Source organism: Conger conger, chromosome 5 (genome assembly GCF_963514075.1).
Source record: "Conger conger chromosome 5, fConCon1.1, whole genome shotgun sequence".
NCBI classification, from domain to species: Eukaryota; Metazoa; Chordata; class Actinopteri; order Anguilliformes; family Congridae; genus Conger; species Conger conger.
This window is the reverse complement of record NC_083764.1, coordinates 37,418,666-37,434,780: the sequence shown is the minus strand read 5'-3', so window position 1 is coordinate 37,434,780 and position 16,115 is coordinate 37,418,666. Positions and strand designations below refer to the sequence as shown.

Genomic DNA, 16,115 nt, shown 5'->3' with positions numbered 1-16,115 from the left:
ACAGGTATCTACTGACATGGTTTTCAAGTCTCTGAGTCAAACAGTGCAGGAGATATGATTGGTTAATAACTGCAATTTCGATTAACTATTATAGTGCCAATTGCCACTAAATTGTTGGGTGGCAAAATGCCAAGTTTCATAAGAATCAACAAAGTGCTTAAGGAAGAACTTGGAAAAGTAACAGATGAGTAAATATAAAATAAAATTCTGGCCAATTCATATGTGGACACTTAGATAATCAAAAACCATTTTAATAAATAACACAACCTTTTTCAAAAGAAGTCAACAAATACTTTGAAACCTGTTTACATTATTGTAAACAATATACAGGTTCATTCTTACATGGTACCACAGCAATGCAATAAAATGAACCATCCACAAAGGCAATAAAGTGGCGGGCTGTAAATGTGCACACACTGCAGATATGTCTCCTGTCCCTTATAAATGATTTCTCCATTCATATACAGCAGTTGGTTGCCATGGCTGTTCACTTCTTAACATTCAGACAAACATTCTTTATATACAGTAGATCCTATTTAATACATACATAATCTGATTATACAGGAGAATACTTCAATAAGCTATGCAAAGAGTGCTGTAGAGTAATAAATCTAACTAAAATTGCCTAAGAATCCCTGAAAATGAATGTTGTTCCAGGTTCAGCTCTTTAAACCACAATTCAAGCATATACACCACAGTATACGTGGTAACATACTGTATAGTGAAATACATATCAACTCAAAGAAGAAAATGCATGAATTCCTTTACATCAATTCAATGTTTAAGTTCACTCAACTTGTTTAAAACTTGTTTGCCAGATATCACATACCACATTTAATAATGCTTCTAATCATAACAGAACAACTCTTTGTTAATAACCATGACCTATACATCTGATATACTCAATCAAAGACACATGCATCCACCACTCTGGAGCCATGCTCAGAACCATGATACTTCTGGAACACAGCTGCCAGGAAGAAAAACTTGTAGAAAGTCAAGACTGGGTTTAGCAAATGAGATCAGTAGGCCACAAAAACACTGGAGACTCAGGGCTCATTGCAATTGCTTATTTTTCTCCACTTTTTTCCTGTCCTTGCTCCTGACCTGGGAAGGTCCGCCATCATTAAGGACATTCCAAACCCTCAAATGGAGCTAGAAGTAGAAGTTTGGAACTCCTTTGCAGAAGGAAATTCTTTGTTGATTCTTTGCAGAAGTTTTTTTTTTCAGGAAGCCTGACGTATAAATGATCAATCTGTGGATCCAACTTTCTCTGTCTCCCACACCTGTAACTGACATTTTTTAAATTTCTCCCGATGGGGGGAGCTAGGGGCAAGAAAAGGAGAAAAGAAAAAGACAAAAATAAGGGATTGGAATGAGCCCTCAGTGTTGGGTTGTGTAAATCTTCTTGAATGTAATGCGTTCTTGAAATATGCGGTGTCCAGACACTGTTCAGTGGAGTTAAAGCACTTCAAAGAAAGAAATATATAAATTAAAAACAGTCTTTCTAATTTACACAGGGGGAATCCAGATTCAGAGATTAAAAGCCCTCTCACATGATAATGGTTTCAATTTGGCATGAGTAGGGGCTCGTAGTTTGTTTCTTAGCTGGTTCCACGAATGGGGTCACACGAGTGACAGGGGCAGGGGGCACTTGGCTGGCCCACCGGGATGGAGGGCGTCGGTTTGCAGGACGGGCAGGTCGAGAAAAGCTCTTCTTCACAGAGACGGAGGACCTTTGGCTCTCCTGAAAAAAATATTTAAATGTAAAGAGTTACCAAACTAGGCAATGCCTTCTTCTGATATATACACAACAGATATGATAAGACAATGAGGCTCAGATTAAAGTAGAATTTAATAACTTTAAAGTGGGTTAAAGCATGACAGCCAACATAATACATTTTGATAACATATTATAGTTGTCTATAATATGCTTTGTTTACAGTTCTTGCTTGTCCAAATAAATTGACCTTGTTTTGTATGTGTGTGTGTGTGTGTGTGTGTGTACTGACCTGCGACGTTTCCTGCTGACAGGGTGCCTGTGGGTGTGTCTTGGCAGTCTGGTATTGGTGCTCTATCCCCAGCATGCCCAGAAGCTCAATGAGGTCATCATGTTGTTCCAAGCCATTTGGACCCCATTTCTGACCCTGTGGGACCCTACTGTTAGAACAGTCATATGCCCTAAGGTTGGGCTCCTCCTCTCTGCAGTTGTTCCAGAAATCTGGGGACTGAGCATGAGTAGCAGGAACCATTGGCCTGCAAGTTTTTTCATTCACAGCATGAAATCTGGATGAACCCATGGGTTTCCTTTCCTCAATGTTCTCCACAGACTGCACTGTACGATAAGAGTTAACACCTTTGGGTCTGCCTCCCATCTCACACACTTTCACATTCTCCTCCTGGAAACCTGGGCTTCTCCATGGGCCCCTGACATCCATGGGCATACTCTTCCCCTCAGTCTCTCTGTCCATTGGCTGAAACTGGCTCCTGGGGAACTTTTGGCTGTCTGCGGATCTACAATCCGCTCTACAGTCTTTCTCTGCTGCCAATGTACTGGCCTCAGGAAGCCATTTTTGGACAGGCACAAATGCGGATGACTTAGTGTTTCCAACCCTGCAGGACCCAGTATTGCACTTAGAATCTACAGGCACTATATAGACCCCAGAGTCTGTCAGAGTCTTTCCCTCATTCTCCTGCAGCATGGCTTCAAACTTTCTCAGCACTGAAGGGCTGGTGCACTTCCTGTCTGTGAGGACACAGGGGCTGTGACACTTCCTGTTAGTGAAGAATTCCTGAACAGGAAGTTGTGGCTCTGGAGAATTTGAACTGTTCGGGTACCAGGAAGTGGTGCGAGGAGGAATGGGAGGGGCCTCTGTCTTCCATGAGGAGGGTTTGACCCCCACGTCTGCCTTATTTGAGCCCCTGCTTGCTGTTTCACCCCAGTGGTTCCCCCAGTCAGGCTGTTTGTTCTTCTCATTCTCCACTTCCTGTGCATCATTCCTGGGTCAAAGGCAAAATTCAATCAGATGAAACCTGTTTCATAACTGAAAATCCAACCATTAGCATTAGTTTGAGCAACTTAAATTCAGCTATGCTTGAATGAAGGCAGTCACACTGCAGATACCAAAGAGCTCAGGAAGCATCACAATGTCATTACCTCTTGTCACCTGATTGTTTCCTGATCACATTCTGATAGCTGCAAAGATCCTCGCTCACTCTGGCGATATCTTTCAGAGCCTGAAGGGGAGAAAGGAAGGGTAAGACAATATTAGATGATAGGGAATTGGAAATTGGGCAATAAACATATAAATGTGAATTTACTGACTTTTGAATCAGGACTCATGTCTATGTATAATCTGTGTGGGGCGAAAAAGCAAATCTAAATGTAAATTGAGGGCAGTGAACAAAAATTAGCACAGGGTTGTGGCTGTGCAATGCTCTCACAAAATAAAATATAGGTACAAATTCCCTTTAATTTGTAGAGGGAATTCAATAAAAACAAATGAACATGCTACTCCAAACATACTGAATATGATTTTTGGCCCTTATTTGAGGGGAAAGCCTGTGTCAAAGGATCCACATTACAGTCTAGTGAAGAGATACTAACTTGAGAGGGCCCCAGTGTCTGCAGGTTTCTGTGGTTACCTTTCTGTTAGTTTAGGCCTTAAGAGCAAGGTGCTTGCAAAACATTGCCATAAATTAAGAGCATCAGTGCTGAAAAACCAGCAGGCCTCCAAGATTTTAGTTTAAGGCCCCTGGCCTACCGTAAATGCTCAATCAGCTAACATAAAGCAATGCCATAAATAATTTTAGCTTGCAAGCACACTACTGTTTCCTTTAAGGTAGCAGAAGACAAAGCAAACAGCAAATGTAAATGCAATACCATAAGTAGTTTAGCAAGTGTATGCACCTTCACATATGTACTGAATGTATGAAACAATAGTGCATATGCTGTATCTGGGGGACATTGTTTTCATACATTTCTACATTTGGAACCATTTATTTAAGGAGGCACTCTATTCAATATTAGTCATTTAGAAAACTGTATATACAGTACTGCTCACTGCCTATAATTCAACAGATCTTTTGTCTGGAAGCTGAGAGGGCTTGCAAGTTGATGAGGACACTCACAGAGTTGACTGCACCAGGGTTCGGTCTCTCTTCGTAGTCGCACACATGATGTGGCTGGATGGAAGCGTTCAACCCCTGTCCCAAACAGCTGTGCAGAATATCCTCCAGCTCCACTTCCGCTGAGTCCCTCCTGCTATGGCTATAGTGGTCTTCAGGGCGACTGCAGCCATTGCTATGGTGAGTAGGATGGCTGTTGATACCATTGCTTTTGTGATTTGGAGGGTGGAAGTATCCATTGCAATGATGATTGGGAGGAGCAGGTTCATTTTTGTCAGAGTTGGTATGAACGCAGTCCTGTGTACTTCTGTCCAGCCCAGTAGTGTTTCCTTCTCGACGAGCCTTCACCTCATTATACAGCTGAAACAACACCATACAGCACGCCCATTATGAACAATAACATGCACAATCACTACACAACCGAAATGATACGGTACAACACCCAACACAACAACACATACATTGTGCACACAACACAATGTTGTAAAAGAATGCTCTAAACAGCTGCATGCACACACAACACAACTCCAATGTCTCAGTGTTCGCAAGAGTGGGTGTGTTTCTGTCTGGATTGGACTGAGTGTGTTTGACTTTGGGATGGAGTCAGCATATCATAAATTAGCTTGGATTGGAGGGAGTCTGTTTGAGCTTGAATGTGAGTGGATGGGCCTGAATCCAGTTTTGGCGGGTATGCTAGAGTGTGGGTTGGAGTGAGTGTGTTTCAATGTGGCTGAGTTCCAAAAGGAGTATCCATCCTTGTGTTTTGTGGAGTGAGTGCTAGAATTGGATTTGACTGGGTGCATTTCAGTTTAGGACAGTAGCCAACACGTTCGAGTGCTGAAAGGAGTAGTTGTGTTTGAGTCCGGACCTCACCTCCTCTATGTTCTTCTGCATGTCCCTGAGCTGGCTCTCCCACTCTTTCCTCTCTGCATCAAAGCGCTCCAGCAGCGTAGCGTCCTCCCGACCCCACCTCCCTTCGCCGTGCTCTAGCCGGCATTGCAGGTCCATGGCAGCCATGGGCTTGTCCTTTCACTACCTCCCAAAGTAACTGAGGCTCAATTCAGTATCTCTATTCAGATTTCACAGCTGCCACTCTAATGTTTGTTCAGATGGCACCAAATGTCTCTCTATCTTGGTTCAGATGGCAGCGATATCTCTTTACTTTTGGTTCAAAATAAATTAATGTCTCTGTCTTCTTCGTTCAGATGGAACAAAAGTCGCTGTCCTTTTGTTTATCAGTGTCTCTCTGCAGCTCTTTCAGCTCCTGGATTCCAGCTGTGCGCACAGAAACAGAAATGAGAAGTTAGGTGCTGCCCAGCTCTACCGCAGGAAGTCATGCTCACTCCACATGTTCACAACATGCCAAAGGTAACCATAGGGCAGACTGTTCATTAGGAATGAACAATCCTGGTTAGCAACTTTGTTCTTTAGAGTATTCATTCAATTAATTTAAGGAAGGCACAGACTTAATGTATGAGGAATGTATGATTTCTTTATAGAGGTAGACACATTCAAGAGTAGATACATTTTCCGCCATCCATTTCTCTCATTTATATAAGCATTGACATTTCTCTTTCTGTTGATGTGTTTGAGCCTTTAGCTCCTGTTGCACAGCCTGCGTTTGAGTTGGCATATCAGGTGTTGCCCACAGTCAAAGTGAAAGTGACTGAGGGTGGGGGGGAAATTAATTCCAGCCCACGTGCTTCTGTGCTTGACACCAGCAAACACCCCTGAGCCATTTCCAAAACAACTGAACATTCTGTCACACAAACAGAGAAGGTGTGAGAAACCACTAGATTTACAGAGCAATGTTTGTGACACTCTTAGCCACCATATTGACTGGACCTAGCACAATGAAAATGTCTCCTTCCATCACTTGAACCTGGTGCTACAACAGAATTGTGCTTCCTTCTCAAGCAGAAGTTCTTAGATTTTTCTTCACTCGATTAAAGGTGTGCAGGTCTCCTAGAAAATTAGTGTTGGGTAATGATTACATGATTTTCATCTGGTGCACAGAACACCCCACAGAATGGTTCCCAGCAGGTGGGTGGGGAGAGGGGCGTGGGGGTAGGGCTTCTGCCCTCAACAGAAGCTGACACCCAGTAACTACTCCCCTCCCAAAGTACAAGTATCCAGAAATACACCGAGTGACGCAAGAGTAAGGTATTATTTTTACCCCTTGTAACTATGCATCGTAGCTTTCTCCTGTACGTCAACCGCTAGAGGATACAGAGAGTAAATAAACGACGAGGACTGAGTTGAATTAATAATTTAACACAGCTGTAGGCTTTTAACAGCCAAAATATAGTTGAAGTTACCATGCTCATAAGATGATATACCGGTAAGCTCCAAAATTGATTTTGAATGAATTCAACTAATTGTTACCTATTATCACTGCTCAATATCCCGTTCATTCTTAAACAATTTGCATTGAAACAGTCTACCATATTGTAAATTTATGATGTAACAGTAATCAATGCCTATTGTCATCAACTCAGCAACTCATCATTCATTAAAAAATATACATTTTATATTTATATATAGTAGTATAATTACATATATTCATAAAAGTAATGTCTTACCTTTTCTCTTTATGTGTTCAGTGACACTTCAGTGAATTGCATTTTCAGGGTAGGATTCATAAATTATGGTAGGTAGTCATTCCATTCCAATCACCGAAACTGCCTGGATGCATCCTGTGTAGAAAATAAGAGAAGGTACAATCGTTCCGCTCTCATCCGCTTCTGCTCGACGTCTTGCAAAACGTTCACTCGCACGACCAACCCGCAGGGGTTTAAGAGTGACGTACGGTTATAGGGGTCGATTCTTATCCCGCCCCCTCTAGACCGTGCACGTATTTTCTGGTAAACAAGTCAGGTTCCAGCGCACAGTCAGGCTTTATAGTGAGACACTGAGGCATTGGGTGACGTCCTAGCAGGAGCCACGATCAGGTGTCATTATGTCAGATGCATTCCGGTACTGATCGGGGACTGCTGTCACAGAATTCTGGGTTATATTTATTAAGCCAGAAAGGAGTGTTTACATTGCTATTTCAATCACATGGCCACTGTGAGCATAGTTACTTGTGTTGCTGCTCTGAATTAGGATTCGGCAGATCCTGTTTCATGGCTCCATGCAACGATCGTTTTTTTGAGCAGATGATGCCAATATAATTAAACAGGATAGGATCTTGGCCCAGCTTAGCGAGCTTATGTTTTAAAATGTGGTTTTAAGAAATGATGCCATGTTAGTGCCACCCTGGTAAACGTTTTTAGTCGCTTAATAATATTCGCACTTGTCATTGCTGGTGAAGATTGCTCAATACCCGAGGTCATTTAGCGCTAAATGCGCACTCGGCAAATGACCTAAATAACTTGAGGGACCTTCACGGAGGAAAACAGGCTTGTGTCCAATGCCCCAGTCCACCAACATCCACCTTGAGGAAAAATGCTCTGCAATGCCAGTAACTTAAATATTGTCTCCATATGTTGTGTTTGATCATTGTTCCCTGTATGTATCCGTCAAAGTAAACAAACCAATGGATTATTCTAAGACAGTAACAGTTTACAGCATTTCATTCATGAGAACTATGACAACACAATAGCTTCTTACCGTTCAGCATGAGCTTCGGAGTACTGAGGTATTACTGAGGCACGTATCTGAAAGTAAGTCACAACAGAAAAGATACACCGTTAAAAAAAGCTGTATTCTGTTTTGAACAGGAATCAATGGTATTTTTCTAACCTTTCCAACCAAGTGAGTTCATTTGCTTACAAACTAACAAATCATATTTGAAAAATAAATATTAGTATTTTAGCATACACTGTATTATTTAAAAAAAACAATATATTTTAGCAATACCTAGGTGGTCAAGAAAATGTTATAATGAAAATGTGCTTAATTGGTTTCATTACTGACTTCTCACACTGCTTCCTTGTGGATATTTATTAAATAGATTCAGATAATTCTGTGTATTCACCTTGCTAGACCACAGAACGAAGGGTTACGTAGGTAACCCAGGTTCTATGAATGAAGGTCAACACACCACCATATGGGTCAAGCCTTGCTGAGGTTGAGCTGTTAGGAGACAGAATAACAAATGAACCACTCCCTCCACCTGCATGTGAGTCCGCCGACTCATTCTCTTTTTGCCTCTTCGGGTGCGCTTTGCTGGATTGTTTGAAAAGTTAGCTCTCTTCGTGGTATGCAATGGTGAAACTGACAAAAATTTGAAGTAAATAACAGACATTCGATAGATGTTTCTCCGAGTTAGCACGTTTTTAGAACTGTAGACTATTATGGATTTGATTCACTCGATCCTTGCCGTGAAAAGGGCACCAACATTACCCTGATTAGCGTCGCTTGTGGATTCCCAAAATGCGGGAGTCAGCAGGTGAGGCCTCCCTTGCTTGCTTTTCCAACCCAAATAAGGAATTGTTGTCAAAAAAGCAATGGCATCGTAAAACAGTAGTACTATTTGAAAGCATTAAAACTCATGCTTCTATCTCTATAAGTTTTAATGCTTTCAAACAGTATATGGTGTGACAATATTTATCGAAAATTGCACCGTGAAAAAATGAATTCGGGCAAAAAAACCCCACACCAGTCCGTGCGAATTGCCAGGTTAAATTCCAGCTAAGCACACTAAAATCGGCTCATACATGGGTAAGGTATAATTTACTTTGTCTGCTTACCTTTAAATATAGCATGAGTCCACTGTGAAAAAGCATGCGTCTCCAGTGTGTGGCCTAATGGGGGCGCTGTGGCGTAAATGCAGCCGTGCATGAATAATGAAAGGGCAGGACTACGTTAACAGAGAAGGGGAGTTTACAGGACAAAAAAAAGGGTGAAAAGAAAGATCAGTTTAAAGATGGTGCCATAGGAGAGTGAGGAGAAAAGCACAAGAATGAGAATAAGTAAAATGATGGGCTGAAATATCTGGGTGAATCAAGACAAAAAACCAAATGGGAACATTAAACAAGAGCGGAGAGGGAGAAAGCATCAGAGTGACTGTCACAATCACATCATATTAAACCATCATAAGTACATCAGATTTGCAAGCCTATGTATGCAGGTCAACTTCCTTCCTCTCTATTGTCCATCCATCCTTCCATTATCTTAACCCGCTTATCCTGAACAGGGTAGCAGGGGGGCTGGAGCCTATCCCAGCATACATTGGGCGAAAGGCAGGAATACACCCTGGACAGGTCACCAGTCCATCGCAGGGGACCATTCACTCACACACTCATACCTACGGGCAATTTAGACTCTCCAATCAGCCTAACCTGCATGTCTTTGGACTGTGGGTGGAAACCAGAGTACCCAGAGGAAACCCACGCAGACATGGGGAGAACATGCAAACTCCGCACAGAGAGGCCCCGGCCGACGGGGATTCGAACCCAGGACCTCCTTGATGTGAGGCGGCAGTGCTACCCACTGCACCATCCGTGCCGCCAAGCAGAAGAAATAATAAGTCCAAAAAAAAAAAGTAATAAATCCCTAATAATGTGCTCACTGAGTGTATATTTCTTGTATTTTTACCCTGGTATAGAGTAATCACAGACACTAATACGCACACAGGAAAACACACCTGACTTACAGACAGAGGCTCCTCTTTGTCCGGGGTCTCGGGAACCTCCAGGCCGTCGATGAAACCCCGCAGCTCCTTCTGGAAGGCCTTCATCTGGCCGCTGACGTGGCACAGCAGCTCGTGCTCAGGAACGCGGCTGCCGTCGTCTTCCTTGTCCGTCCCGCCTGAAGAGCCCCCGTCGCCCGGGTAGACGCGGGCCTCAGTGACGACCCCACGAGGGTCGGAAATGAGCCAGTCCACGGCGAGGCCGAGCCTCTCTGCCTCCGTGCGGATGCCCGCCATGCGCTGGCGGTCCCGGAAGGCCCTGGACGGGAAGCAGCCCTCCAGGGCGTGAGGCGAGTGCTCCGGGCCGAAACGGCGGGCGTGGCACGCCTCCTCGGGCTCGCTCTCCCCTCCCACCGGACCCTCGCGCTTGTGGGGTGGGGGCCGCGGGTCCTCCTGGCTGTCCCTCTGCCCTCCCTGGCCGTCGCAGTGCTGCTGGGCGGCGGAGAGGAGCGCGCTGTTCTCGTACTGCAGCCGGAGCGCCGTGCAGCCCAGCTCATTGATGTGCAGCCGTGCGGCTTTCAGCTCTTCCTGCAGGGCGTCGGCGTCGGCCTCGGCCTCCACCTCGGGCGACTTGCGCCGGCACCTCCTCAGGCTGCGGAGCTCGCTGCTCGCCCTCCCGCTCTGGTCCTCCAGGTCGGCCAGCCTCCTCCTGAGCTTCTCCGCCTCCTCCTCGGCCGACTGCAGCTGCAGCTGCAGGTCAGCCCCGCCCCCTCCTGCTGGCTCCGCCCCTCGTAACTCCCCCAGCTCCGCCCCCAGGCTCTGGTTCTGCACCTCCATTTCCGCGATCCGGCGGCTCAGGGCGTTGGCTTCCTCCTCCGCCAATCGCAGGCGCAGTCTGAGCTCCACCTGGCGGGGGCTCGGGGGCCCGCCCACCTCCCCCTTGGGCAGGTGGCTGTCCAGGTCTCCGTAGAAACAGTGGTACTTCTGAAGCTCCTGCTCCCGTTGGTCCTTCTCCTTGCCAATCTTCGCTATCTTCCTCCTCATTAAGTTGGTGTCCTCCTTCAGCAAGGACAGCTGACATTTGAGGTCCTCAGTTTCCTCCTGAAATTATACAATTTAAAGTGTTTTTGTATGGCAACCAGATAGTTTAACTTGTATTTTTTTGCACTATATTGTGAGTTATTACCATTTGTGTCAGTGAAAATGGCAGGAATAAATGTTTAAATGAATTTATAGGGCACAATGTCAGCAGACATGTTTAAAGCTCATTCTCACCTCTGGTGAAGCCTGGAGCGTCTTCCTGTCTGATATCTGTACATCTCGGCTTCCTCTTCTTTTCTGAGAAAGTGGGATTTACACGGAGTAAAGGTGCCGCTGCACTTTTTTTGAGTAAAGATGAAAGAAGTGTGAACATAAATATGTGTAAGTGTAAATTGTCTGTGAAAAGGTTTCATGTGTGTGCATGTGTATGCTTGTTTTGGGGTTACTTTGGTCAGGGCGCAGACTCAGAGCTCACTCTGCCCCCTTGTGGTCGAATCGTAAAAAACCTCAAATTATTGTTGCGTTCATATTCATATTGTACAAGAAACGGTCATGTATTAAAGCCACAAAACGGTGATGCCGCAAGCGAGATTCAGTTTAGATTCTTATTAATCTCTTATTTGCAATATGGCAATAAAACAGCAGGCTCCCCCATGCCAACCCAGACCTGTCACAGACTCAAAAGGCATATTCTAACAATCCTTGATATCATTTCTCTACGTCAAAAAATTTTGTTCCAATATAAGAACAAAACTATACAATTTAGAAGTTGCATGAATAAACACTTTTATTTTTATTTTATTTTTCACGTCCGGCCAACATATTTCCGGTTTGGTAGAAATACAAGTTTGTTTAGCAAATTATACATTTTCATAGAACCAAATATCCCACTTGGTTATGAAGCTATGACTGTTTTCTGTAATCCGTTCAGCCATTTTCAAGAAAACTATGCTTTTGCCGGGACTATACCTAAGCAATGCCGTCTTGAACTACTTGTTATTGTTGTGTAAATGCATTGCTAGGTCATTTCAGTACCAAACTAATGTAAAACATGGCACGCTTCTTGTATGGGGTTTCCAACCCTTTCCAACAGGGTATAATGTGTCGTATTCAGGCGACGGACAGTTTCGGAATATTGCTGCATTCGAATCGTGCACTGGCCAATCTCAGTTTTGGCAGGACCGGGACGCGAATCCCGGTTCTCGGTGTGGCAACATCTGATGCTTTAGACACACCGCGGCACTGAAAAACCTGTGGTTTAACCCAGACTTGCCCAGGAGATGTACAGAGTAGAGACCACCAGCCTACACAGCTTCTGAACATCGCAAGCCTGTTCCAAATCTGGTGTAAGCTTTTCTTCCACCATTTTTGCCATTTGTTCTTCACGCTGAATATATGAAAGTCTACAGTTGATTCAGTTGTTCTTCAGTTGTAGCCAGTAAGTGTATAAATATCAGTAAGAGTACAATTTGTTTTTTCTCTCCTGCCAATAGTTTTTTTAGGTAAACCCGCAGGGTACGTTACTGATAATGGATTTGTGTATAATACCTTCATTATTTGTGCGCCAGCTTCCTGCTTTCATTTATGGTTTCATTTTGGTTCTGAATTTATTTAGGGACAGAAGATCAAATACAAAGAATGTCCACAGAGAAGTGTGCGCTACAAAGTGAGATAAATTACCAGAAGCAAAATGTACGTTTCAGATGCCCTTTAAATCATGTGTGGAAATTGAGAACTTTTAACCTCCATGTGACAAATTTCATCTAGTTATTTTAGATCAAAGTATTTTGGATTTGTGTTTAAGCTACGAATAAACTTCATACACAATTTTGTTTTTTAGAAAGGAATCTTGTGAAGCCTACATGGCACATATCGTGCGTATGGAAGAGGAGAACTAAAAGAGAACATGAAGATCCAGAAAAAATCCAGAATCCAGCTAAGAAAAGCCATGAAAGTATAAGTCTTGTGAACATATCTTATGAAAAAATATGTTTGGTCTAGACTTTCAATAGATATATACTTCAATAGGTATATACTTCTTGAGATCTTCCTTCCTCATTTAGTGCTCAACCAGGAAGCTATTTTGTCAAATTGTGCGTGTACATGCGCATGTGTGAATGCAGGTGAGTTTGTGTATTATATACTTGTGGATGCCTGTGTGTATGTGTGTGTTTCATCTCACCTCCTTCTTGTGTGGCTCATTCAGTAAAGCCTGCTTGGTCACCTCTGCCTGGATCAGCTGTTGTCTTAAATTATCATTCTCCTCTTCGGTCTTTGTGGATTTCTCCTCCATCCTCTCTAGCTCTTGGTGCAGCCTGATGGACACGTCCTTCGCCACCTGAGGGTGTCACTGAGTGTTAAGACTGGGAACAGCTCCTGACAAATTTCCCTCATTTCCCTAATTTTGCATTCAGCAGACGCTTTTATCCATGACCGCACTCTGGATACACACAGCTGAGGGGGAAATATAAAGAAAGCGGGAAGACAAAACTTATCCAGAGTGATGCTCCATGCGGGGCATACCACAACACAGGATGAGCTTTAGAGACTATTGGGGTCAAATGTTTGGGGTCACATTGTCTCTTTGATGTCATATTTTATTTCCTCTGTTTGTAATCTAACAATTCATACATGGTCAAAGTGCAGAGCTTTATTTAAAGGGTAAGGGTAATACATTTTGGTTCCATCATCTAGTAATTACAGCACTTTTTATATGTCGTGCTCCCATTTCAATGTTTGAGACAAATTAACATAATGTCAAATGAGTCATGTTTTGTATTTGGTTGCAAATCCTTTGCATGCCATGACGTATCTCCACAGCCAAACCCATATAGAAATGCTAATAATTCAATACACAGAAGTTATGCTGATGGCATGTGCGTTTATAAACCATCAGTTCAGTAAACATGCCAGCTTCATGGTTACTCACTTTTTAAACTATTATTATTACTTCATAAATCATTATTACTACACGATAGTCTCCGAACATGTCTCTTTCTCACACACACTCTTATCTAACCAGCCAATCATGTGACAGCAGTGCAATGCATAAAATCACACAGATACAGGTCAGGAGCTTCTGTTACACATGTTCACATCAACCATCAGAATGGGAAAAAATGTGATCTAAGTGATTTGACTATGGAACGACTGTTGGTGCCAGACAGGGTGGTTTGAGTATCTTAGAAAATGCTGATCTCCTGGGATTTTCACACACAACAGTCTCTAGAATTTGCAGAGAATGGTGCAAAAAAACTAAAAACATCCTGTGAGCAGCAGTTCTGTGGGAAACAAACGTGTTGTTAATGTGAGAGGTCAGAGGAGAAGGGCCAGACTGGTCAAAGCTGACAGAAGCGCAAATAACCACACATTACAACAGTGGTATTCACAAGAGCATGTCTGAACCAAATCTGTAAGTTGATAGGTTATAGTAACAGAAGACTTAAGTCTAAAAAATAAGTCTAAGGAATACCTGATAAATTACTCACTGGGTGTATGTACAACAGGGTTCCCCAACCTTTTATGCATTTTTTTTTAATAGGCTCACATCAATCACTTATTTTATCAGACTTTGGGTGTCTCCCGAAAAAAATCATCCTCCTTCCATCAACTCTTATTCTCAGATCTGGAAGTATGGGAGGAGATGGGTGGAGGAAAGGATTTTATTTTTTACTCAAAAACGTATCCTTATCTAAAATATCAATATTGCTGTTGCTTTTTCTAAAACCTAATGGAGGAAATAGGTGAATGTTCTGAGGGTGCTGTTCACTGTTCACTTATGAAGTGATTTTTCTTTATATTTTCTATTCTATTTTTTATCATAACAATCGAGGTCTGCCATCTTTAAAGACATTCCAATCCCTTAAATGTTCCTTCTAGGAGTTACAAGTAGAAGTTGACTCCCATTGAACTGTAACATAACTGGAAACATAAACGGTCACAGATAAATGGCGCCTTTGCCATGGCCCACAGTTTTTTCTCTGATTGGCCAAAAGGTCATCTTTACTTATTTTGTTTTCCTAGCCTCGCCCGATGGGTGGAGCAAGGGGCAAGAAAATGAGAAAAAAAGGAAAAAGAGGAGAAAAATAAGGGATTGAAATGAGCCCATGAGGATTTTTAACTGCCATTGTTAATATTGTAATCGTCTCATCAGGTTAAGGCCAGCTTTTCTGTCCTGTGCTGGGAATAAGAAGCTACAATTTTTCTCACCCCTTCTAGTATGCAGGCTACAGCGGTGCATATAGTCCACAATACCTTGAGGTCTTGCTCCAGGTTGCGCAGCACCTCTCCGTCTGTCTCCCCAGTCTGCGCGTATGGCGGCCGCTTTCTCTCTGCTTTCCGTAAGCGATACTGCAGAATCCGGCAGTTTTTGTTGGCTCGCTCAAATTCACGGCGCATATCCTGCAGTTGGCAGGCATCTTCTTCGTAAAAAGTGTCTCGAATCTCATCCATTTCCACCCGCATCTCTTCGACTTCGAGCTGATACAAACAGCAATAACCAACAAACACAGTCGTGTAAGCCCATGTAACATATCTGTTAACAACCTCAAGGTAATATTGTATCTAGCACCAAACAAGACATAAACAACACATCGCACGAAAGTGATTCTGCCATTTTGTCAACGTAAAAAATCTTGAGTGTTCTCCTGTTTCGCATGCCTGCATTGCATTGGAATCAAAACAAGTAAGAGATAGGAACGCACCTTGAGGATTTCATTTTCCTCGGCCAATCTCTCGAGTTCGTCCCCTAGTTTCTGGTGATGCTCTATCGCTGTCTCTGTGACGATACCCTCCTGGACCTGTTCTGGTTCCGGAGCAGATCCGATGGATAGCTTCATTGACATTTCTATGAAAAAAACAATTATCGACATAAAACTGAATTAATTCCAAATGTAAGGATCCTTCCTTCTAAAAGTCATGGCGATATACGACCTGGTTTTCATCGCCCTATTTGCTGCAGCGCGCTGATTCCCCGGCTATCGCCGGTAGGCTAGGCTATGTATTTTAGCTCAGATAGCGGTCAGCTGCGGGGATAGTGAGAAACAAAAATATATCTGTTACCTTAAAGACACGATACGCCCACGCACCTGTAGGCAGTAGAATGCTTGTTTGGTTTAAGTCTCCACTGTGGACGCATTGATTTCTGAACCTCAAGGATGGACGGCTGCCGCACCTTGTCGTGCCATCGTATCCTTTCCAAGGTCCCCCCGCCCTTCCCCGTCTGAGTCGCTATCCACCGGAACTATGCGCTCCGAAAGTTTTTCTGTATTCATTAATATTTTTAGGTCCATTCTGGGCAGTGGTTTGGACATTCAAACGTCACAGCTTTACAATAGGCCTATTTTTTGCATTATAAAAAAGTAAAAACATT

General features: G+C 43.3%; 1 protein-coding gene across 4 annotated transcripts; it reads right to left on the bottom strand.

Moving 5' to 3' along the window:
• Positions 1 to 235: 235 nt before the first annotated feature.
• LOC133129069 (protein SOGA3-like) lies at positions 236 to 15,955 on the bottom strand. Of its 4 annotated transcripts, none has more exons than XM_061242891.1 (11): positions 15,832 to 15,955; positions 15,448 to 15,590; positions 14,999 to 15,223; positions 12,927 to 13,082; positions 10,979 to 11,041; positions 9,719 to 10,804; positions 8,823 to 9,066; positions 8,108 to 8,205; positions 7,741 to 7,787; positions 6,711 to 6,824; positions 5,143 to 5,403 (listed from the first exon to the last, which is right to left on the bottom strand). In XM_061242891.1, the coding sequence occupies exons 2-7, from the start codon at positions 15,586 to 15,588 to the stop codon at positions 8,956 to 8,958; spliced, it is 1,782 nt and encodes a 593-aa protein (XP_061098875.1). In that variant the 5' UTR covers positions 15,589 to 15,590; positions 15,832 to 15,955; the 3' UTR covers positions 5,143 to 5,403; positions 6,711 to 6,824; positions 7,741 to 7,787; positions 8,108 to 8,205; positions 8,823 to 8,955. The 4 variants fall into 4 exon arrangements, with proteins under 4 accessions (XP_061098874.1, XP_061098877.1, XP_061098875.1 ...); XM_061242892.1 differs by having other exon boundaries at positions 9,728 to 10,804; XM_061242890.1 differs by lacking the exons at positions 9,719 to 10,804; positions 10,979 to 11,041; positions 12,927 to 13,082; ... (1 more) ...; positions 15,448 to 15,590; positions 15,832 to 15,955 and adding exons at positions 236 to 1,469; positions 1,557 to 1,747; positions 2,013 to 3,000; positions 3,158 to 3,237; positions 4,132 to 4,488 and having other exon boundaries at positions 5,002 to 5,403; positions 8,823 to 8,957.
• Positions 15,956 to 16,115: the final 160 nt, after the last annotated feature.

Bases quoted from the DNA above. Each gene is read 5' to 3' on its own strand.
- LOC133129069 (XM_061242890.1), bottom strand. From the start codon at position 5,145: ATGGCTGCCATGGACCTGCAATGCCGGCTAGAGCACGGCGAAGGGAGG. The intron at 4,489-5,001 runs GTGAGGTCCGGA...GTGTTGTTTCAG, and splicing joins TGCAGAAGAACATAGAGGAG to CTGTATAATGAGGTGAAGGC. The intron at 3,001-3,157 runs GTAATGACATTG...CCTTTGACCCAG, and splicing joins AAACAATCAGGTGACAAGAG to GAATGATGCACAGGAAGTGG.